The 24455-nt window shown below is 31.5% G+C and overlaps 1 protein-coding gene across 7 annotated transcripts in view; it reads right to left on the bottom strand.

Moving 5' to 3' along the window:
* Positions 1–2844: 2844 nt before the first annotated feature.
* Cip4 (formin-binding protein 1-like Cip4) overlaps positions 2845–24455 on the bottom strand; it is a 94642-nt gene continuing 73031 nt past the window's right edge. Inside the window, exons 3-14 of one of the 7 annotated variants that reach the window (XM_074125604.1) lie at positions 22123–22173; positions 16958–17105; positions 16045–16302; positions 15775–15960; positions 14661–14876; positions 12404–12433; positions 9635–9762; positions 8197–8397; positions 7634–7771; positions 6075–6214; positions 5632–5794; positions 2845–5424 (exon numbers count right to left, since the gene is read on the bottom strand). In XM_074125604.1, coding sequence (XP_073981705.1) covers positions 5637–5794; positions 6075–6214; positions 7634–7771; positions 8197–8397; positions 9635–9762; positions 12404–12433; positions 14661–14876; positions 15775–15960; positions 16045–16302; positions 16958–17105; positions 22123–22173 — 1654 coding nt within the window. In that variant the 3' untranslated portion in view covers positions 2845–5424; positions 5632–5636. The remainder of the gene's footprint in view (positions 5425–5631; positions 5795–6074; positions 6215–7633; positions 7772–8196; positions 8398–9634; positions 9763–12403; positions 12434–14660; positions 14877–15774; positions 15961–16044; positions 16303–16957; positions 17106–22122; positions 22174–24455) is intronic. The other 6 variants (XM_074125606.1, XM_074125605.1, XM_074125608.1 and 3 more) reach the window with 6 other exon arrangements.

Genomic DNA, 24455 nt, shown 5'->3' with positions numbered 1-24455 from the left:
ACTTCCATTCTTATGATACTTTTTTTTTGTTATTTAGCGCTAACTAACGAATTTTTTAGAACTAATATTTTTTATAATATTTTTCAATTTTATTTTAATTTTTTAGTTTTAAACGTTTTTGCATTTTATTAATACTTGTATATTTCCAAAAATTCTATTAAACTATACATTATCTCTAGAAAAGTATTCTTCAGAAAGAAAAAACTCTAGAAAAAAACTTCAGAAGCATGATTAATTAGGAAAAACAAACATAAAAAATGAAAGTTCAAGTAATGGAGTACATAATGACAAACAGTTTCAACCAATTTTGTACTACTCTAGAGATAATGTATAGTTTAGTAGAACTGAAGGTTTCTATTTATTCTTCTGCTATACTATACATTATCTCTAGAGAAGTACAAAATTGGTTGAAACTGTTTTGTCAGTATGTATGTACTCCATTACTTGAACTTTCATTTTTTAAGTTTGTTTTTCCTAATTAATTATGCTTCTGAAGTTTTTTATTTATTCCAAAATATTATATTTGGGTGGTATTATGTTATTACTAATTAATTATATTGAAATTAGACTAAAATAAATTTTATTATCCTGAAAATGTCCCATTAAATGAATCTTCCTTCCCGTCTCGTCATTTGTACTGGCGGTGTACTTAAGTAAGTGCCGTTCACAGGGTTGGGAGGGTGGGGAAATATTCCTGTTAAATTATTTTTAATATGAAATAATTCGTGTATGTTGAATATTAGCATTTATATTTGTGCCTGTTATTCTTGGGTAATATTATTTATTTTATTTGTTTTATTGCTTGTAAGAAATGATACCTTTCTATAGCAAGAAATAGTAATATCCAATATTCAGTGTTTAATATATTTTTAAATATAAATAATTGTGTTGTTTTCATTTAGAAATATTTATTGGCTTGACGAAAATAAATATTAGCATTTAATTCGTGCCTACCATGATATCTTGTTTGACACTTTTATTATGACAAGTCTCTTTTTTTACCATTTGACCGTCGAAGAGGTAACATTTCCTCTGCCATTAACCACCCAGAGAAAATACATGATTCTTTATCTTAAGTGTGCGGAGACTAGATAAGAAAAGTTTGGAGTGGCGAGCGACAGAGCGATCCACTCCTCTGGGACACTCAAGTCGTACTGAAGAAAATTAGTGTTGACATAATATATGGAGGCTACAGCAGTGCTGCCTAGTGGCGAATCTTAAAACTAGTTTTTTATTTGCCTGATAAGTGGCGCTCTGTGGTGGTCTTTTTAAGAACTAATTATTTATTTTTAATTTTTTTGTTATTTAGCGCTCACTGATGGATTTTTTAAGAACTAAATAGTTATTTTTTAACTTTTTTGTTATTCAGCGCTCACTGACGGATTTTTTAAGAACTAATTAGTTATTTTTTAACTTTTTTGTTGTTTAGCGCACACTGTCGGATTTTTTAAGAACTAATATTTTTTTAAATATTTATAATATTCTTCAATTTTATTTTGATTTTTCAGTTCAATTACAGCAGTTAAATTTATACCTTAGTTTTAAATTATTTTAATAACTAACTTGTGTAATGGCTCTTAGTGAGCTAGCCCATGTTTTTGTTTAGATATCAAGGAAGGTAAAAGTGTACCTAACTCACTGCTCAAGTTATCGTTAGCCCCACATTATCTTCAGGTCACATTTCATTCATGTTTTGACAATACTCTATAGTTTCGTCACTGAAAGATGAATATATTTCTGTGATCATTGGGGTTAACATTTCAGAAAACAATTACGTCAACTTCTTTGTCAAGGTCGAGTAGGCTGTAAGAAAAATATATTGAAAAAATAAACCTTACCTCAGAAAAGAATTCAACTTCTAACTAATAAAGTTATTTTTATTAATTATACAAAAAATTATCCATCAAAAGATACCAGTAAATCTTGAATAGTTCAATTATTTTATTATATCTATATTATTTCCTTTCCTTTGGTAGATCAATCGCAATTATTAACAATCCTTTGTTAAGAAAATGATTTAAGTCATTCTGTGAAAGCATTACGCTTACCTCCGACGTATACTTTAATACAATTTCAGTAATTCTGTTCTCATAACGTACTAAACAGAATTTAGATATAATATCAGTACATCTAGTGATCGGAAGTCATCAAAAAGTCCTTCTTCCTGCCGTGAAGATAAAAAAGCTCTTACTTAGTTGCAGGGCACCTCCAACGCCTAACAAATCGTGATTTGAAATTGATTGCAAGCAAGCACCAATGTGGATCATGGCCGACAGAATCATCCCACATGTTTTACTGGGTTTTCAAAATGAAGGTTGAGTGAAAAACTTTGAAAATTAATTAACAGAACGACGCTTCTACATCTTTAAAATAGACGGTACCTACGTTTATTAAGACAGAACTTTTCCGAAGATGTACAAGACAAAGACAATTATTGGCAATTCAAAAAGCTGGTTTTTATAAATAGATACTCGACATAAACAAAAACTACCAAAGTTTATCTCTAATTAGAAAGCAACCATCTAACTCTTAATGTTGAAAATACAACAGTTCAAACGCAGGATGATGAGAAGTTGACGAAACATTAAAATTCCTTAGTTCACAACTCAATATACAAAATGAATCTATAACACTTAAAACTGGCAATAAAACATGCTACCAAACTTAGCTCTTCCCTAAATAACCAACGGACATCACGACATCCACGATGTTCTGGATTTCCCAACATTGATATGTCTGTTATTAAGGAATAAATTTTGCTTGATAAATATAAATGATAAATATGGATATTGACAACTTATTGAATTAGGATTCAGTTTATAATCAGTAACATAAATAATAAAATGACTTGTGATAACATTTTATTAAATTAGCAGTTATTATCCAACTAGTTGTTGATAATTATTATATATTACAAGATTTTATTGTAGGACTTGTTTACAAAATTATACGCATAATGCATACTTTTTACTCATCAGAAAATCAGTATATAATTTTATAAATCAAATTTGACAGTTTTTATTCATTTATTTTAATTGAAAAATTATTTAATATTTTGTAAATTACAATAGAAATATTTCACTAATCACAACGATACAGTCTTTTTTTCCATATATATTTTCTTTTTAGCACGGTAAATGAAATTTATAGCAATAAAATTATTTAATTATTTTTTCATTCAATAAATTAAGAAATGTCAATAATTTTATTTTTTAAGCATGAAAGATTTAAATGACGAAAACAAAAAATTTGAAAATTATACAAAAATATCTAGATGTTTTTATTTCTTAAAAATAATACATATATATTTATTTTAAAATTTATTTAAATTATTAATTTCAGGTTGGTACGATCACACTAAAAGAAAGTTTTATTACATATAAATATATATTTTAAAAAAATTAAAAATGCTTTTATTGAAGCAATATGTTGTTGACTGACAAGTTATTGGCACACATTTATGTCGTGAACATTACATTACAGCTAACGACCAAATAAATGTATTTACATTATAAATTCACTAATCACTATATTTACATATTGTTTTAATATTATTTTTTTTTAAAAAAAAGATTGAATTTCACTAAATATCATTAAAAATTAATATTTCTCTAATATATATATTTACAAAAAGAAAAAAAATCGAATAACAAGTTTTTTTTATATGTAACAACGTCATTAAATAGCGGACAGATTGACTGTTAGGTGGAAGAACGTCTGTACACTACCTTCACTACTTCTTTCTGCAAAACTGACTTATTTTATAGAAAATAAAAAAATAAGTTATATAAAATAGTGTTGCAGTTATTAATCTGATAGTAAAAATATTAATTACTTTATAAATTCCCATAAAAATTAATGAAATAATATGTTTCCAAATTTTGTTCTCTTTAATTTTTATTTAATTTTTTTTGTTTATTCTATATTTAAAAATGTCTTCCTAATCTGAAAGAAAGAATTTATATTTACAATTATGTAGCATATATTCACTACTAAGATTTATACAACCAATTATTCGTAATTAGTTATTACTTTATATAGGTATAAATAGTATAATAGTCGGCCAAGTTAGTAATATAATAAATAACACTGAGGTGCAAAAAAAAAAGTGTTGTTGGATCCGCAGTGGTATTCAAGATTTCATGGGACACATCATGCTTGTTTATACACATTAGGAAGGGTTTCGAATTTACATAGAGTCAAGAGTTTGTGCAGAATATTTTGACTTCCATTTAAAAAGTTTCTGTCCGTATTCAAAACTGCTGAAACACCTTTCATTGAAGATAAAGCAAAAATCCAAAATCTGTTAGAAGTTTAAGAATGCTATGACATCGGTTTAAAGTAAGCTTTAATATTGAATAACCCTAATTCGTAAAACTTTCAATTTTTCTTTTTATTTGACCTTTTCGGGCTTTGATTATTTATTTATATTTTTTTTAGATGAAAAATAATTGTTATTATTTCGTTTGCACTCTTCAAGAGTGTATTCAAGACGGAGAACAGTTCTTAGAAAATGATGATTCTTAGAATTTCATGATTTTCATTTCATTTCATGACATTTGTACCTTTCTATATAAGTACTATAGGGAGGTACAGAGTAACAACAGAAGGCCTTGTTCCAAAAACAAAGAAGAAGAGAATGAAAATTCTGCCAATTTGAGAACGCTTAAAGAACCAATTTCAAATTATATGTTAAACTTATTTCATGTTTTATGTTGGCCACGTGTTTTGATGGTACAAGGAATCATTGTCGTGCCGAATCCAATGGATTACAAACTCCTGCTTGGAAGCTTGTGCATTCAGATGAATCGTACTTACTGAAACAACCACATCTAATAATCTACTAATTCAGTATACGACACCTATAAAGAATTGACGTTTTTCTTTGATAAGTTCCCTTTTTCTACTTTAATTTCCCTTCAAACGCGACAAGATTCGGAAATAATCAGAAAGAAGAGTCGCTCCATAATTTCCTCCTTGGGTTCTTCTACCAAGACAGCTCAAATAATTTTTTTTTTTTTTGCACCCAAATGTATTACAAGCTGCAACAAAGCAACCTTTAACTACTTTACTTACTTTAGGAAATAAATAATTAAAAATGTACTTTCCTTTTTTCTCACAGAGTAAATTTTTTATCGGCTAATACTGTAATTTCTTATTTTGTTTTTAATAATCAATGATAAAAAGATAAAATTAATCAACAATTTAGTAAAAAAATAATTATACAACAATTTAAAAAAAGAAAAGAAAAGGGATAAAATAAGGAAATTAGCCCCTAAGCACGCTCATTGCCAAGATATATAAATACATAGTCTACTAATTTAGTTACCAACAACTCTGTTCTTTTTCTTAATTTCTTCTCTGGTAACCAAGGAATGGAATAAATTGCTGAGTTACGTGGTTTCTTCATTTGAGTTCTATGAACTGAAAAAAAAGAAAAACGTTTTGACAAAAACCGAATTAAATGAATGTTTCTAATAATGGAGAGATTCGAATAATTAGCTAAATAATTGGAATTTTAATGTGACTGTTTCAAGAGATTTTAATCCATCCATAGTTTGTGAAGAAGGTACATTTTTTGGAAGATGGTAGTAACAAACAAGTACAATATTTTCAAATAAATAAACATACCTAAGCTAACAGTTATTAAGAATGCAGGAGATATATGAAGTGGGAACAAAGCCTTCGATGGAATCCGCTGGCCGTCGTACACGAGTCCATCCATCTCCCTGATCTACTTCAATCACAAGCAGTTCTTCTCCGTCCATCATTGCTATAGAACCTTCACTTGTTGCTAAAATCACAAATATTGTCATAATAAGTATTGGTGATGATTTACATGCTTTTTTGTTTACATCACTTTCAAATTTCATTCTCAAATTGTAACATATTTAAAGATAGAAAAAATTTATAGGTAAGTTCGTGTGCTAGTCGTCTCTATTCTCAACAACTAATTTGGTAGTTGGACATGAAGATCGCCTGAAAAATCTGGCTCACTTTTCTTTATTTTCCTTTATAACATCTTATTATTTTCAGATAGTCACAGAAAAAAAAATATATCTTAGTGACTATACCTTCAAAAGGATATAAAGCCCTGCATGTTCCCAAGGGTGGTAAAAGTTCTGTATCGTAATATGGCGGTGGTGCGTCATCTGATTCGGGTAATGAAGAATGAGAGGCTCCAATTCCACTTTCAGGACTGTCAGAAGAACACCTGCATTAACGTTAAGATTTACTTCTAGCAATGATAGTTTAAAATAACTAACAATATTTTGTATTAATTGTTTGGAATAAAACTCATTGGCTATAAAAAGTAATCTGCAAAAAGCATAAATCGTTACACTTTGTAGCATACTAAAAGCAAGATTTCTAAATATCCTTTAAAAATATAGAAAATAAAATAAAAATATAATACGAGGTGTGGCTATTAAATAACGAGACTGATGCTGCTGCAGAAGAACTATGCATGTACCAAATCCTAACGTCCGACAGCAGTGCAGCGTAAAGCTTTCTCTTTCGTTTGCAGTGTCTCACGTGTTTGTAGAGAAATCTGTCTGACCGGAACCGTCGTTTGTGTAAGAGGTGTTAGTTTCGTTTTGCCGAAAACATGATACTACACATGTAGTAGAGCAACGAATTGTCGTGAAATTTCACATGATAGTTGTTAAACCGCTACTAAACTTATCTTTTATTAAAAGAAGTTTATGGCGATGAATGTTAATCACGTGCGCGAGTTTTTGAGTGGTTCAAGCGTTTCCAAGATGGCCGAGAAGACGTCGGAGATGATGACCGCCCGAGTCGCCCTTCCACATCCAAATCGGATGAAAACATCGATTATAATTAATCAGTATTACTAACGTGAGGTGCTAGCTTAACTTCGTGAAAGAGTAAGGAAAAACGGCCCGATTTGTGGAAAAACAATTTTTGGGTTCTCCATCAAGACAACGCGCTGGCTCACACTGCATTGTCTGTCAAGACATTTCTAGCCAAGTTCTAACATTCCCAGCCATCCGCCTTATTCGCCTGACCTGGCCCCATGTGACTTTTATCTGTTCCCTAAAGTCAAATCTGCATTAAAAGGAAGACGATTTCAGTTCTTTGAAGCTGTGAAAGAAAAAGCGGCACGCGTCATTCAGGAGCTCACAGAAAAAGACTTCCAGCACTGTTTTGAACATTGGTAAAGTCACATGGAGCGTTTTAGGGATAGGGGTGGGGTGTTTATTGAAGGTGATAATAACTAAATATATATTAATTTAAAATAACATGTTTTTACATTTCGTTATTTAATAGCCACATATGTTTTAGTCTCGTTATTTAACAGCCACACCTCGTATGCTTTTTCTTATGATAATTTGCATAACTGATACGTAACACTCGTTTCTTCAGTTTTTATCAAAATGACATCACAGCAGTAGTCCAGAAGTTTTCGAACACAGTAATTGAGATGCATTTGGCTCTTTCAACAAGGAATATTCCATATAAAACATAAGTAGTTTAAAGAATGCATATAAAATCCAAAAAAGTCTATTGTATTTTAAGTACACCACTCTATAGAATTATAGTTTTTTATCTAGGGGCATTCTTTTCATAGTTATTAGATAAATATACATCTATAGTAATAGAGAGAACTGACCCGTGCGATGGTAAAGGAGTACCAGGAGCCGATTGTTTTTGGTTGTTATGGTTATGATTGTTGGAAACACTAGAATCAGATGCCGATCTACTTAACGAGTCATCGTCAGGAATGGATCCTCCGCTACTATTTCTGCAACTAAAATACCAACATAAAGTCAAATTTCTTATGAAATTTAGTATAAAGTTTTCATAATTACTAGAAAATTTGCGGTCAGTCCAGTTCTTTCCCAGATTAATTAAATAAAATGTACGCTATGCTAGATGTTGCTAGCGGGTTTACCACTAACTTAAGCAGTTAACTGTTTATAACTCAATCGAAAGGTTTATTTAGTATTGTTCGAACAGTGTACTCAGACTTATTGCCAAAATCGTGAAATATAACAAAGACACGATGCTATACAAAACATATAAACAAGATGAAACACATCTTGCTATAAATAACTTTTACGTTAAGGTTTTATTTTAATAAAAATTATGAAATACATAAATGTATTTATGTAGTACATCAGCTAAGACTGTAAAACTGACTATTCTGACAAAAAATAAATAAAATAAACAAACCTGTGCTGTCGGCGAATACCGTTAACATTGGTGTGTACAGGAGTGTGATTATTTTCTTCTAAATAAGATTGGTATTTATGCAGCTCTTGGCGCAATTTGTCAAGTCTGTGGCCACTTTCATTCAGTTGACCTTCCACTGACATTGGATCGCCGAGTAAAGAATTCTGTTCATAAACTCCTTTCATTTTCATTAAACCGTCTCTGAAATAAACAATTAAGGTGTGAAGTAATAATAATAACAATAATAATAATAATTTAAACTAAGATACTACTTCCCATTTTATTCCAATGGGCAGACTTACGGTTTATCTTTTACTGTAATTATCACAATTCTAACAATTGCATTCTAACGCTGAATTTCTCAGAACATTCCCTTGATAAATGTGGGCTAACGTGAACCAGAAGTAGCTGTTGCGGCTTAATGTTAGCACAAATAGAATTGGAAGTTAAACCGAAAATGATTCGAATGAAAATTCGTTTCAAAAGAATTTAATTATTCTAAAAGAAGTTGTAGATAAGAACATCCAATTATATTTAACAAAAATAATTTGTATGTATTTTAAAAAAGCGAAAATCAATTCAGAAAAACTTTATATTCCATTATCAAGTATTTACGATAAGCAGAGTATCATAAATCAGCAACTTGCAGGTTTCTTTTATAAATTTCCTCTCACACAAAGTCATTGGTTTTCGTTGATTAAAAAAAAAAAAAAAGCGTATTTAGCTGGACGGTCATTTTATAATGAAAAACGCGTGTCACAACTTGCTCTAAGAGGCTTATGCCCAATCTATGTAAAACTAGGACCGAAGAGACACAGTTTCTATTATTATTAAGGGCTTAATATTTGTTATACGTCAAAGCGCACTAAAAGCAACCACCCATCTGAGAGATGGGTTCATCAGGTTTTTATTTTCCTGAGAATTCGACTTCCTATCAAAATTTCCTGCCAAACGCTACATTGCTGTCAACATATTGTCTTTGTTTTCGTACTAGGAACCCCATTGTAGAGTGTTAGTAATATTTGATTACCTTCTTCATAACCCATAATTCAAGTTACATATTCCTACCACAGCATTGGACCCTGCTAGTAGGATAATAGCCCCTGCGATGGGGTGGATCGATGAATTACCGTGACTAAATGAGAGCTCTGTGGTGGTTATCCTGTCATTTCGGGGCCTTTTAAACAGACAGTAATCTATAAGTATCCTAGATTCAGAGTGCTAACACTTAGTTAGAAATAATAACTAAGAAATCTGTTTAGAATCAAATAAGACGCTAGTTAAAACACAAAAATATTTAAACTACTTATTCCATAAGTCATTGTAACAAATAGAAACAGCTTTAAAAGAAAATATAGTAAAAGCTCTTTCATTTTCAAATTCATCTACAAATCAAAGAGAACGGTCAAGTATAATTCCATAGTTAAAACCAATTTACCTTGCGGCAGTTTCTTGATGAATTTTTGCTTGAATCTCTTCAATTTTCATCTGCAGCTTCTTCTTTCTTTGATTAGGTGGCAAATCACTATAGTCATCCTTATTTTCACCATTTCCAGACAAATTATTCTAAAAAGTAAAATTCATAATAAAATAATGTTCATTTTAAATATAATTAACATATTAAAACATATAATCGCATTAAAATACGTATAATTTAGTTAGTACTAGAAATAACTTTCATTATAATCCTATACTACATGAAATAAAATGCAATTCTGAAGTATATTTACAAGTTGACACGGTCAGTTTTGCCTCTTGTATATATTTAGTCCAGGTGCAGCCCAAAATTATACGCTTAAAGCAAATCAAAAAATGCTCAGTCATCTATTAGCATAGATGTCTGTAATGCACAGATGATTATTTCTTTATACTCCTATAAAGATTAAGTTTCGCGATGGTGCCAACTATTCTATAATGAGTTTCACTCATTTGAGTGGGGTTTTGAGGTCACTTGAATCCAAAAGTGTTATTAGAAAGTCAGTCTATCTGTGTGTTATCTGACTGGAAATTAATTTTTTGAATTTCTTTTGAGTTACGCCAAAGAGAACCTGTCAGTATCTTAGCGATAAAATTTTACCAAGCAAAAGTACAATTTACTGAGTGGATTTTTAATTTTGTTTTTTTTTTTGAGTTTTCATAAAAATAGCTCCAAAAATTGTCTTAAAACTCGGGCGACGTGTTCTACACCAAACAAAGATTTCAAGGGTGAATTTCTTTGGATGATGACTTAGGTCTTCGGAGTAATCATAACAATATGTGCCTTTCTTTTCAGAGACCATTCCCACCAGGGAAGGGATTAGCTATGAGGTTAGCATACTGGACTCCCACGCGGAGGTCCCGGGTTCGAATCCAGCAGCTGACCCTTAGATTTTCTCTTCCTAGGAGCTTCTTACAGCTCACTGTCCGGTGATGGACAGTGTTGTCTGTAACGAGAGAACACTGTCCGGAGGCCGGCAGTGCACTGGAAAAAGCTCCGGGCGCTAATGACCTCAGCTGAGGATGCGCCAAAAAAAAAAAAAATTAGCTTGCAGTAGCAGCGTACATATGTAGTAGCGACAGGACACAGGACTGCATATATTACATAGGACAGTGTACATTACATTTGGACTGCATCTGCACATTAACACACTCCCAAATTATTTTACTTGAATGTATTTTAATTATAGTAAAGACGTAAATATAAAAATCTAACAAGCGTTCATAAAAAAACGTGATTTGGTGGATTATATTGTTTCTGATAGAACTAGAATTAAGCCATCTGCAAGGCCCCTTATAACTATAATTTATTAATCTTAAAACTTGAGCTGCAATGAGTCATAATTACAAGAATTTACACTTTTATTAAGATGAAAATGATTAAAATTATTTTGCCACCATCTTGGGATGCCCAATAGATATTTTATATGTACAATTTTCTTGCTTCCTTATAAATACATAATATGAGAAAAAAAATAAATGAATGCAATAACAAATTTCATCTGTTTTTATACAAATGGTGCTATCTTGTTGGAAGATGCCAGTCGTGGTACAAGAAAAGTAGGATGGATATTAAAATCATGTCGATGTACTAAATGGTAAGCATTCAATCAGCCTTGGATAAAAACCAAGGTGACTTGAATCCACTTATGGCAACCTGTTCCATAGCACTTGCTGTTAACAAGCAACATAACAGCAATATATCGAGTATATATCAATATATCGAACAACAAAGTCTAAATTGGGCCATCTCACAGAGAATATTCTATCATATCGCCATAGACAAGACGGGACCACTGATGTTTTCTTGTGATCCATCACTGGAACAAGCTGCCTTATGAAGTTAAGTTTTGTACAGTGCGTTTTTTTGTTTTAAAAAAAAACAAAAACTTAATTTGTCAGTTTACAATATAACCTTTATCCATAAAATTATTCTTTAATTGTTGTCATTATTCCACATTTGAAAAAGCTTCGGGTAAATTTACATATATTCTGAAAGTTCCAAGAAATTAATTTACTTTTTCAGAGCGGAGCTATAATACTATTAATCTTTGATGTTTAAGCGATCGCTGGGGTCAAAATGAATAAATCTTACTTAATATTTCGACATTACAGACACTTCTGATGCCTTTCTTCAGGAAATAGTTTGTGAAGGTAGGGAAGATGAATGTAAATGACTGTTTTCTGGAAGGTTCTACATACAAGCATAAGACTTCTTATGTCAAGAAATCTTATGTTCAAACGGTACGCTTAGAATTTTAAGTAAAAAAAGGTCTTAGTGAATTGTGTCTATCTCGTTTAGAAATGTCAATTTCATGGGTTCGTGCAATATGAGTTATTAAAATTTGCTCCTTCTATGGGTTTTTAAGCATACAACATAATTTTAAAGTAGGGTGAGATTAGATTACTATTTTACACCATATTTCTGGTAAAATGTAAAAGTTTTTCTGGTTTATATCTAAACAAAAATATACTAAAAAAAAGAAACTTAAATTCAAATGAATCATTTTGTAAATATTACAGGGGGACAAAAAATTATATGAACCTTATTTGTTAAAAGCGTAAATATAAGCACATTTTGTGCATACTAAAATGACATGACGACAAAAAAAAAAAAAAAAATGAGACATTGCACCTCACATATGAATTATTTATTACGAATAAATATAATTAAAATATATAAATATAATATAAATTTCATTAACTATTTATTGACATAGCATGTGCCTACCTTGATAGAATGGCACATATCGAATAGCTTCTGCGTGAATGCATGAACAAACCAAGCATGTTACTATTTCACAAAACGACAAACAAATGCACTAATATTCACATACAACATGCTTATAAAAGAAACTAATGTTTTCGTTTTGCTTTACTTAAATATTTAAAAATTTGAAGCAAAAAAAGAAAAAAAAAAGAATCGATCAATTTGAAACCAATATTGTGTATTAACAATAACAGTATCGATTATTCACGATAAGAAAGAAAGAAAAGGAATGATCCAGTTTTTGTTTTGTACAATATGAAGAAAAAGATAAATGTAAAAGAAAAAATATGAATATTGTGACCTAATGAAGCAAATTAAATTGAAAATATAGAATGAACATAATGAATCGAGAAAAATTTGAAAACAAGATGGAAGCCTTACTTAACATAAAACATAATATCAACACTCTCTTAATTACATATTTGTAAGATATATATTTTATATTTTTTGTATTATTATTATTATTAATATGACGTTAATATTGTTTATAAGTTATTAGTGCAACATTAAAGGAGAAAGAACCACACCAAAAGAACCCAACTAAAAGAAGTAGTAACAATCAACAAGATGTTTTGGCAAAGAGTAGCATTCAAAGCAAAAATTGAAGATTTCCAAAACAAAATTATACCCAAGAAGAGAAAATTGCACACGCAATTACAATATACTTACTATAAATGAATCGGTTGGAGGAAAACACCATCCACCACATGTAAATCAGTTGTAATTGGGGCAACATCGATAATTGGAAACATAACAGAAAAAAAAAGAAAACACAAAAATCATAACTCAAAATAATTAATTATTAATTAAGTATAGATAACGAACAATTTTTTTTTCTGCTTTTTATCAAATTATATTGTCACAAGTTCTACAAGACTGTTCTGTCTACTACCCATGCTTATCAACTATGCTACTAAATTTTTAATCAAATATTTTCCTTCAAATTAGGGTTGCCAACTTCCACATTTCGTTTCCTTAAGAGAGATCCCTTAAAAGAAGTTCAATCCAACATGAATTCATTTTTTACCAACTTTCTGGACAACCATTTAAACAAAATAATATTAGAGCTAAGTCATTTATTTATTTTAAATTCCTTCAAAATACGAACTGTAGATGGCGCCTCCCGTCCAGAGCTAGATTCACTTCCCAGGCCATGATTATGGTTGGTATTACGTGTAGAGGACAGTGCTTTAACTCTAAACAGCACACCATCATAACCCAGCAGAGCAAACATTTGAACCGAAACGTAAGGCAATTTCGAAAAAAAAAAATCAAATTCAAATACCCACCCACTGTTTTCAAGGGGAAAAAATGAGCTATTACTGTTACTTTTCCAATGCACTTTTGTCTCCTTACAATAATGCGCCCTCTTTTGAGGATATTACTTTCTAATCAATCAATGGACCAGATTATGGGACCAACGTGGTTCATTGAGCTAAAAATCATTCCCTTTTTAACAAATTCTCAGCAATATTTACTACTGATAAAATTTTAAAGATCGATTTATCTCTTATATTCGAAAAAAAGGATATTTTAATTATTCCTAATCACTTAAATCCTTAAACTTAAAATACGGGATATTATAAAACATAGTTCGATTGGCAACCCTACATCATTATATTAACTTACAAATAAATCTCTTAAATGCTACATGCATGATTTATATTTTAAAAAAAGAAATACACTCATGGTTGCAGAAATAATGTTTTAAAAAATATTAATAAGAAAACACATGTAAATAATATTAAAAAATTTGTTCGAAGACACCTGAAAATCACTGTAGAATAGTTCTAAATGTCGCTTCTTAAAAAAGAAAAAAACTTGTAATTAAAATCTGATAATTCTTTTAACCTCAACATGTAGATAAAAAGAGGAATAAAAATATACCGTCACCGAAAAAGCTTATTTACACAAAAGTTATGGCAATTTAATGATAATAAATAAAAACCTACAGAATACCTTAACCTTATACGGAAAATAACAAATTAAAAAATTATTAGAAAACAAATACTAATAAACGAAAAAATAAGTTGGAAATTAAAAGCAATAAATAAAATAGAAAAAAGTAACTAATAGAAAAAAAGGGCAAAAGTTAAATAATAATTAATATAATTCTTAACAGAAATATCTGTTAGTTAGTAAAATCTAATAAAATGAAATACAAAATTAAAAAAGAGTCGTCACTACTTTTGGTTAAGCATCAACATTTGATACACACCTTATTTGATGAGAAGATACCAAATAATCCAACTCTCTTTTTGATTTTGCCAGCTGACATGGTTCCTTTAACTGTCACTGCTTCTGGTTTTACAGATAACACTGGATGAATGGTTGGAGTATGGTGTATTCCTTCTGGCCGGCTAAGATCGTCAAATGGAAAATCAGATGGCGGATCAAATCCAGATTTGTACCTTTCTATTACCAAAAGTGTATCCTAAAATAAAATATTAATTTATAATAAATAATTGATAAAATGGGGCGGATGTTAGTTTAGTGGTCAAGAGCGTGGTTTTGTAACTGGGAGATCCCAAGTTCGAATCCCTCGTATGACTACTTTTTATTTGTTAGGAAGAATTGTTTATTGTAAAGTATGAGCTTCCGCCCCCGTCCACGATATCTAATTGGTAGCTAGACGTTAGGCCACGCCTGAAAAAAGAGGCGATTACTTGACTTTAATTGATAAGCTAAACATTACAAAAATTCAAACTAAATAAAAACACTTTAACAGCAAATAATGCAAAAATTTAAAAACTGATCAACTGAACCATTTTTGTTGAGAACAAAGAAGGAATCGACTAAAAGTGAAGTTTAAAATGTTTAATAGTTATTTTAGTTTAACATTTAAGTAATGCTAAAAATAAGAGCCAGTAGATAGAACATTTTTTTAGATTGTAGAAACGTGATTTAAAGTAAATATTAGAGGTTTAAAAAAAAACATAATAAACCTCGCTACCTAGCAAATCTTTTTAAAATAGACATTTTTTAAATTCACAATTATTTACTTTTACTCAGTATTTTCTTTGATACAGGAGCAAATTGTTATTAAAGAAAAAAAATATGAGAGCATTCAGCTTCATCTTATGGAAGACTGACTTCTGATCAAAATTTGCAAGTCACACAATCGATCTACTCAAAGAAGACAGTGATTTTTAAGCAGAATCACGTTCATTATTAGATTTATTACAAAAAAAAAAAGTTTAATTCAAGTCGTTAACTACCAAACTATCAAAAAGCTCAGCAATAGCTTTCTATTTTCTCTTAGAATAATCTTTAGCCTAAGAAATTTTTTGGCTTCACCCATAAATAAAATAAATCGCCATTGCAAGACTTACTTCTTTCTCATTAATTAATTTAGCCGCATTGACGATGCCATCAAGGCATTGGTTAATTATTGGAAACACATTTCTTTCTACATCTACACTTTGTATCATAAAATTTCTAATACTCCTAATTCGTTTTTCATCTAATTCTTGTAACTGTCTAAATATTTCTGGCATTATGTGTTGATAGTGTTGCCTCTGAAAGAATCGAAACAAAAATTAGAAAATATATAAACTAAATTTTTTTTTAAAAAAAAAAGTAAAATAAAAAGTACAACAAACCTGTTGTTCATTTGCCCTTTGCAATTGATTTGCGTATTCATTTTTCGCATCTTCCATTTGTTGAGACTTTATAGTCATGTTCATCTTTTGTTTTTCTACTTCAGCTCTCGAAAGATTCAGATCAGCATCCGCTCTTTTATAACTGTCTAAAGCTCTATCAGCTTCTTTGGATGCTTTTTCGTAATTTTTTCGAGCACGTTCTAGATGGCCAATTTGATTACTTAAATGTGTCATCATTCTAGCACCTTCAGCTAATAACTGTAAAAAAAAATAAAATTATTCTATATCAAAATATTTGGTGATCCGGTGTTCAGGGTTAAAGCAGCACTTTTACGAGTGTACATTCCGATAAGAAACTGACAAGATTAACAGAATTTGCTCCATAACGATTCATTTTTTTCTGAGACGCTGAGAATACCAAAAAGTGTATTTACTCTCTTGAATAGAAAAGAAAACATGCTAAAATTGTACTTTAGGGAGATAATTTACCCACAAATTGTCCACATTCTGCTCAAATAGTCTTTTATCAAACATAAAAGATTAACGTAAGTTTTAGAACTATTTTAACCGAATTCTTGAAAAGTAAGGTTAAGGTAGAGAAGCTGCCTTAAAGAATTTAATAAAAGACATTTGGCCAGTAACTTATTTTCCTAAATGTTGAAAAACCATGTTACTATATTTGTTCTTTTCCAAAAAGACAAATCAAAATTGGTCATTGATGCTCACAAAGTGCACTGTCGGTATTTTACACACTTCTAGAATATGAAAATCTATGGCTACCAACTATCATTAGACTAAGCTCAATGACATTTACACATTTTATTCAAATTCCTCAATGATACTTACATTATTAAATAGAAACGGTATTTTTGATCCCAATAAAAAGATTCATTTAAACAAAATAAAAAGTCACCTTTTTTCTTTCTTCTTTAAAATCCTTCATTAAAATTGTAATTTCTCTAATAACTTCAGCTTGTAAATTTTCAGCAATAACTTCATGTTGTCCTGCTAAATCATTTACCTCGTTCATAACAAGTTTAAACGCTTTACACGGACTATATCTGTAAAGAAAAGAAAAACATACACATGATTAACAATGTATGACTTCTGAAAACATCTCATACATCACTAATGTTAACAGAATAAAGGATTAAATGATCTTGATACTACGCAGGATGTAATATTAAACACAAACATTATATTAGAGAAAAGTATTGTCAGAGAATATTCTCTATATAACGAGAAAATAAACACTTCATGGCTGACTGTAACCTCTCTTACAGTGATGTAAAACAACACCTATTATGGATGTCGTCAGAGAGGAACCAGGATAAATTAATCATAAAATGAATATAAGAAAAATTAAGGGTTGACGAAAAAAATAATTTATAACTCGCGCGAAAACAAAAGGTCTGCCTTTTATTGATACTGAAGAACAAAGATGAGCATTAGTTTTACTAAGTCCAACTTAAAACATTAAAATCTTTGTCACTTACTAATTGTAGAAATTGCAGTAGGAGAGAGTTGAGTGAACATTTCATCCTGGGATTTTCTATCTTATTTTAACGAATTTCTCTATTTTTATGTTTTATATTCTGCCCTTCATTCAAAAAAAAAAAATAAATAAATAAATAAAAATATGTAACAACTAAATGAATCTTCCATTACTGTGGCTTGGCTAATTCGCCCATTCCCTCCTCTCTTCGCCACATACAGTGTGTGCAGCATTTGGCACGCATTCCTGCGAGCACTTTTTTAAGAATGTGAGCGCCAGTTGATGTACTGAAGATAACGGTGACAGAAACGGAATAAAGTGGAGGACCACAAGAGGCATTTTACAAGCAAAGCAGACACAATAGAAGTATAAGTATAGTGGAGCGGGCGGGCACTAGAAAACTTTAATAAAAGAAGAAGAAGGAAAAATCAAGCCGCACTGTAATAATATTGTTGCCAAGCAATGTGCGTAGGAGAATATTGTAACCACGTGCTGCCCACCACTTGAACTTGGCAAATAGCCTAACAATGAATAACACTATTCGCCACCAGTGTCTCGTTTTATACCTAATTCCTTAATTTATGCCAACTATTTATTTATTGAATTACTAACTTCTGTTTAATACTAAACAAAAAAGAAGAGCTTTTGTTTAAAGTGCAACTATTTTCTCTTGTCATAGCGGCCAATTTGATTGCAAATTATATTGTCAGTTCTGGCGCCAAAATTTACTTTCACCACTCTTAACATTTTACACACGCACACTCAGACTGAGTATCTTTACATTGTAGATGGCTATTCTAAACTGGTTTATTTACTCGCCTACATATAAAGTGTGTGGAGTAGACACTTCTACAAAGCTTTCTCAAAAGATAGATTGCAAACCAACAGTAAATATTGATGTCATTCAGCGCTGATATCCGATGAAATGGCAAAATTTTTTTTTTGTTTACACATGAAGAACTGTTTGTCTATTTTTTTTTTAACAATTAGTTAATTTTTTTTAATGAATTTTCTTTCTGTTGCACCAACGTTTCTTCCAGCGGTGTTTTGATCAAAACAGGCAAACAATATTGGACATGGCCTTAAATTTTAATCCAATATCTATAATAAAGATAGTGGGCCGGGTGTTGGTCTAGTGGTCAAGAGAGTGGCTTTGTGTGTGGGAGTTCACCAGTTCGAATCCCGCGTATGGCTACTTTTTATTTGTTAGAAAAAAATTGTTTGTAGTACAAAATATGAGCTTCCGCCCCCGTCCACAACACCTAATTGAACTGCTTCATAAGATTTATTTTCAGTATTTCCAGAGACACTCGCATTTCGCACTGCTACGGATGAGTTGAAGTAGCTTGTTCCTGTCTATCGCCGCCAATATCTTTTGGCTTCTTTCCTTTTTCAAGTCATCCCGTCTCAAAGGCCTTCCTATATTTTTCAACTCCTTAAGATTAAATCCTCCATCCATTCCCTAAATACTAGATCTCGCTCATCTGATCTCTATTTTCCCTCACACCGTACCTCATCCTTTGACAAATCCTACCTAATACGTGCTACCTCTCTCTGGAACTCCTTACCATCATCTGTCCGCCATGCTTCTACCCTTTCTATCTTTAAATTCCGTCTACTCAGTTATCTCCTTTCTATTCAGCTTCCTCCGAAATTTTAATTGTTTTAACTTAATTCCTTAATTTTTATTGTTAATTTGATTTTCACTTTTTGTAAATACTTATTTATTTTCTTTCAAACACAGGCCAAACTATTAAGGCCTTTATCTGTACCTGTGTTTATTCTTAGGGGACAATTGTCCCAGAATAATAAATTTCTATTCTATTCTATTTTATTCTATTCTAATTGGTAGTTGGACGTTAAGCCCCGCCTTATGTAGCCGATTACTTTACTTTAGATAATAAAGATAACATCTTTTCTTCACCATTTTTCCTCTCGCTACCCAATCTAAATGTTTATAAATAATTTCTCATTTATAGCCCAGTAAACTCTTGTAAATCAGTTTTAGTATAAGAACATTCTTAAGTTTCAGGAGAATTATTCCAAATTACTGTTTATATTCTAAATTCTTTCTACATCTCTCCTATTCATTCCTCATTCCTGGTCATATCCGAACTGTCGAACTCAGAACTCATATCCGTTCTATCTACAAAACGTTTTTCGTCTAGAAAATTTTACTTTTTCATTATTATTGAACTGATGAGCGGGTCCAGTTACCCAAAGGACTGAGCAAGCTATAGGATGCTTATTATCAACATCCCAACAAGATTTTTCTCTTTAGAGTTAATTGCAATGTGATATCCTCTCGCCGCCTTGAAATATATCACAACCTGCGATAGCAATGATGTCCGTCAAACAGGATATGAGAAGTTGTTTCCTCCGCAGTTATAACAAAATCTACATAGAGATTTCGGATGAACTAACTCCATTTTGTAGAGATGGCCTTTCAGGACCTACCGTGGCCTATAAGGTGAATAGTTGTTCAATTTATTTGCTAAGCCTTATTTTCTACGGTTTATCTACCTCAAGCCAGAAGTTCAAGGACGCCTTCTTGAAGAAAAGCCAGAATTGTTACCTCAGCTCTTGTTGTGAGGGACAACAATTTTGGGAAATTATACTTAATAATTATTGTATTGCTTCGTAGGAAGAGATAATGCAATGTAACAGTAAAAAATACCAAATTTGACAGCAATTACAATAAAAAAATAAATATAAAAATGTAGAAAGGCAGATATCCGGATGTGCCATATTTCTTGCTTAATACCTCAGCAGTTTGTTTTGTCCACTGTTTAGACAATAGAATAAACAGCAATCTTTGTTTATATCTAAAAGGTATTTGCTAAGAATTCATTAAGTATTTTCTAGTAGGCTGAACAAGTGATTGGAACTGCAATACCGGATAATACCTGAGATTATATCGTCTCGGCTATTATTTTCATTTATACTCTTTTATATTCTTATTTCGGATGTTCATACATCGTAGAGTCTGTTCATCAAGCTAGTGTAGAGATAGCGTCTTCTACTTTCTTTAATGGTAACAATTGCACCAAGTAAATTCTAAAAAACTGGTACTACCACTCGGACGTCATTCTTATTCGGCTATTCCCAATACATTATTTACTTTAAAAAATTCCGCACTCTAAAAAATAAATAATCCCATTCTTTATTGGCAATAAGTGTCTGTCTTTGTAGCGAGTTTCCTCTTGGTCTCGAAGAGGCGAAGGTCTCTTTAAGAAGGGCAAATATTCCGATTCCGATCTCGTATCTCAATGTAAGCTTACTACCTCCTCATCCTCAAGTAATATTTCTACCCCATAAAAAGTTAACCACGAAATAAGTGGTTGTCGGTAGGAAGATGATCGTGAAAAACGGTTTAAACCTGAGCTCTTTTGCGACAATCTGAGATGGTGCGCTTGCATTATGCAGCAAAAAAAGACTTCAATTCCGATTCTCTAAAGAAAAGGGTTAATTGTCGGCCAGAACAGCGTGGACCCGAGATATCCCATTGTACTGAATGAAGTTAGCTAGCCCATCGAAAACCAATTACTCCTTTTAAGTTTCGAGCAGTTTGTCTACTACACTGTTCGACTTCATTGAGTAAACAGATATTATTAGGCGCCACAGTAGCCGAGCGGATTAAGAGGTGAGACCTGCAAAGCTAATATGCATTGTGGTACTGGGTTCGATTCCCGGTCTTTAGGCCTTGCATTTTATTTCATGGTTAAATGAGAAATAGTAAAGTACGTTTGCTTGTCGCCTCCGTCTACGACACCTAGTAAATGGTAGTTGGACGTTAAGCCCCGCCTGAAAAAATAGGCGATTACTTTACTTTACAGATATTATTCTGTAACTTCTACCACTTCTTAAATGACTGCTAGGATCCATAAAGGAACCTGGCCATATAATGTTGCTCCTCCTGAGTTACCAGTATCTTCCTTAGGATTTAGTTTTCTTTCACTAAGTATCTGATACAATCTCAATGTATACGTACTATTCGCAGGCATCCATATATGTATTTCTCTCTCCAACTGAGCCGAAGGTCCTTTCCCTTTGGACTTCTGAATCGTCTTATTATTGTGTAGTAATATAAACGGGAAAACTATTCATGTATTTCATGATTACCTTGTTAATTTTAGAGATTACCCTTAACAATTCAGGGATAGATATAAAACAAAACAATGAAAATTTAAGTTTAACTAAAATTTCTTAAATGTATCTTGAAAATTGTAGTAAATGAACAATTCGCTAATAGAATGGTTCAAATTGGGACTTTCCTCATTTGCATTAGCCCATTAGTTGAGTCAGAAATAATTTTTATAGAATTATTTTAACTTATCTCGGCTCCAATGACGAACTTTGATTCAACATTCATTATCTATTCCTAAACCAATCAAAATTTGTTTTCCCTCCCATTTTAACCACCACCATCATCATCATCACCCTCAGTGAGAGATAACTAATAAATCACAGCATTTCACCATTTCTAAACTTTTTCAACGCTGAATTCTAGATTTATTTTTGGCCCATAACAATTAATTTTATTTAATGGGTAATAGAAATGTACAAAAAAAATGGTAACTTACTGATAATCCTCTTCATCCTTCTTTTTTGGCTGATAACTTTTAACTAGCCGCCTGTGAACAGGAAAAAGGAAAAAGTTTTAATAGTTTTTTTGGTTTTTATTGAGTGACACCAATTTTTTTGGGAGCAGGAAACAACAATTTCGCTTAATCTTTCTACAATTTTCAACTTATGCTTTAAAATTTATCCTCCAAACTCCGAATTTCAGAAATATATTTTGCTTCTAAGATAATACATTTTTTAAAACTATTTAAAAAAAAATAATCCGTTAACATTCAATTCTACTTTGAGCACATCAAAAAAACTAGAACATGTATGCAGTAAAGCGATAATTTCGGATTAAGGAATTTTATTTTCAAATGAAGTATAGAGTTCAGGGATTTTATAGAAAAAGAATTACAATTCTATATTGTCACCTTCAAAATAACTTCCTTCTGAAGCCACCCAGCGCTGGAGACGTTTCTTCCACTCCTCATAGCAGTGCTCGAACTCCGATACTGGAATAGCCTTCAGCTGGTCGGTTACAGCCGTTTGAATGTTTTTTGACTGTCCCAAAATGAGTTCCCTTGAGGTGATTTTTCAACTTTGGGAAGAGAAAAAAGTCACAAGGACTCAAGTCAGGCGAATAAGGAGGGAGCCACAGGAATGTTTTTACTGGCCCAAAAACTCGTTTATTGAAAGTGCAAGGATGGCGAAGTAGAAGATCAAATGCATGCTGATTTGTTTTTTCGATATCCACGGAGGAATCGTCCACAAAGAGTTTCTACTTCAAGATCAAACGGTCAATCAACACTTTTACCGAGAGGTTCTTGACAAAACTTCGAAAAAGGGTCATTCGTGTGAGAGCAAACATCAAGAACAAGTGGGTGTTGCTTCACGATAATGCTCCTTGTCACGCAGCAATTTCAATAAACGAGTTTTTGGGCCAGTAAAAACATTCCTGTATCTCCTCAACCTCCTTATTCGCCTGACTTGAGTCCTTGTGACGTTTTTTCTCTTCCCGAAGTTGAAAAATCACCTCAAAGGAACTCATTTTGGGACAGTAGAAAACATTTAACCGACCAGCTGAAGGCTATTCCAGTATCGGAGTTCGAGCACTGCTATGAGGAGTGAAAGAAACGTCTCCAGCGCTATGTGGCTTCAGAAGGAAGTTATTTGGATGGTGACAATATAGAATTGTAATTCTTTTTGAATAAACAATTCTTAATTTACAGACCTCGTACAATAAACAATTACTCATAGGGACTAATTTCAATCAATCTTTTTTTAAATTCTTAAACTTTTTCTTGACTCAAAGAACCTTAAAAAACCTGTTTCTCCTCGCTAAAAATCAATACAGAAAAATTTACTCGTTCCAGATTGATAAAATTTTTAAATAGTAAGAGAAAATAGTTTTCTATGATAAGATAAAAATTTTGTATGGCGAACAGAGAGTGTAATATTACAACAGAATTTGCATAGTAATTTCCAAGATCTAGTTTTTAATGCTGTAAAGATTCAGATTACAACTGCAAGAAGACAATTACATACATCCGGTATCAGCCTACGCTTCTTCTAAAGTAGACAATAACCAACTAAGTGTTCACCAGACATTGTTGAAACCAAGACTGGTTACCTGCTAACACTTATACGACTCTCTCACCACTACTGGGGTCGACTGGGTGCTCGGAGTAAAGTTTAAAAAAAAAAAAAAATCAGCTTAAGCGGTTTTCCGAAATAAACTAAGAGAATAATGCTTATACAGAAAATTGACGCTTCCAATTATATTAATTCTTTTAAGCTTAGAATTTTGGGCAACTCATTTAGAGCACCTTTTGTAATTCAAACAAAAATTGTAAATCTAAATATGAGCAATAAATGGATTAACATTTAAAAAAGAAAAGTTTTCGACAAATTAAAAAAAAAAAAATGATGAAACCGGCAAAGATCATTTTCTAAAATCAACTTTTTTGAGTGAAAGAAAGTAAAATGAAGAAAATGTCAACCCTCAAAAAGGCGACGACTTATCAGAGTTGAAAAAGAGAAAGGTCGGCTAAAAGTAATCAAGAGAGACAGGAAGGAAATGAGTAATCAATTCTCGCAATTATTTTTTTTTATAAAGAAACTGGCCATGTCATAAAGCATATCATGATAAGCTGTCATATCGCATCTGAGTAGACAATAGATTAGATCTGATCTGAAGTTGTGGTGAGCAAGCTTACAAAATTAAATCATTTTAAACTTTTTTTAAATAAAAAAGTATTCTCCATTCATGAAAGTATGGTTTACGATTCAAAGTTTGAATATCACAACTTGCTGCCCACATTTATTATCATTGCTATAGTTTTTCGTTTAA

The sequence above is a fragment of the Rhodnius prolixus genome, unplaced genomic scaffold (genome assembly GCF_049639745.1).
Source record: "Rhodnius prolixus isolate KJV_2025 unplaced genomic scaffold, Rpr scaffold_3, whole genome shotgun sequence".
Lineage (NCBI taxonomy): Eukaryota > Metazoa > Arthropoda > Insecta > Hemiptera > Reduviidae > Rhodnius > Rhodnius prolixus.
The sequence above is the reverse complement of the archived record's forward strand: the minus strand, read 5'-3'. Positions and strand labels throughout refer to the sequence as shown.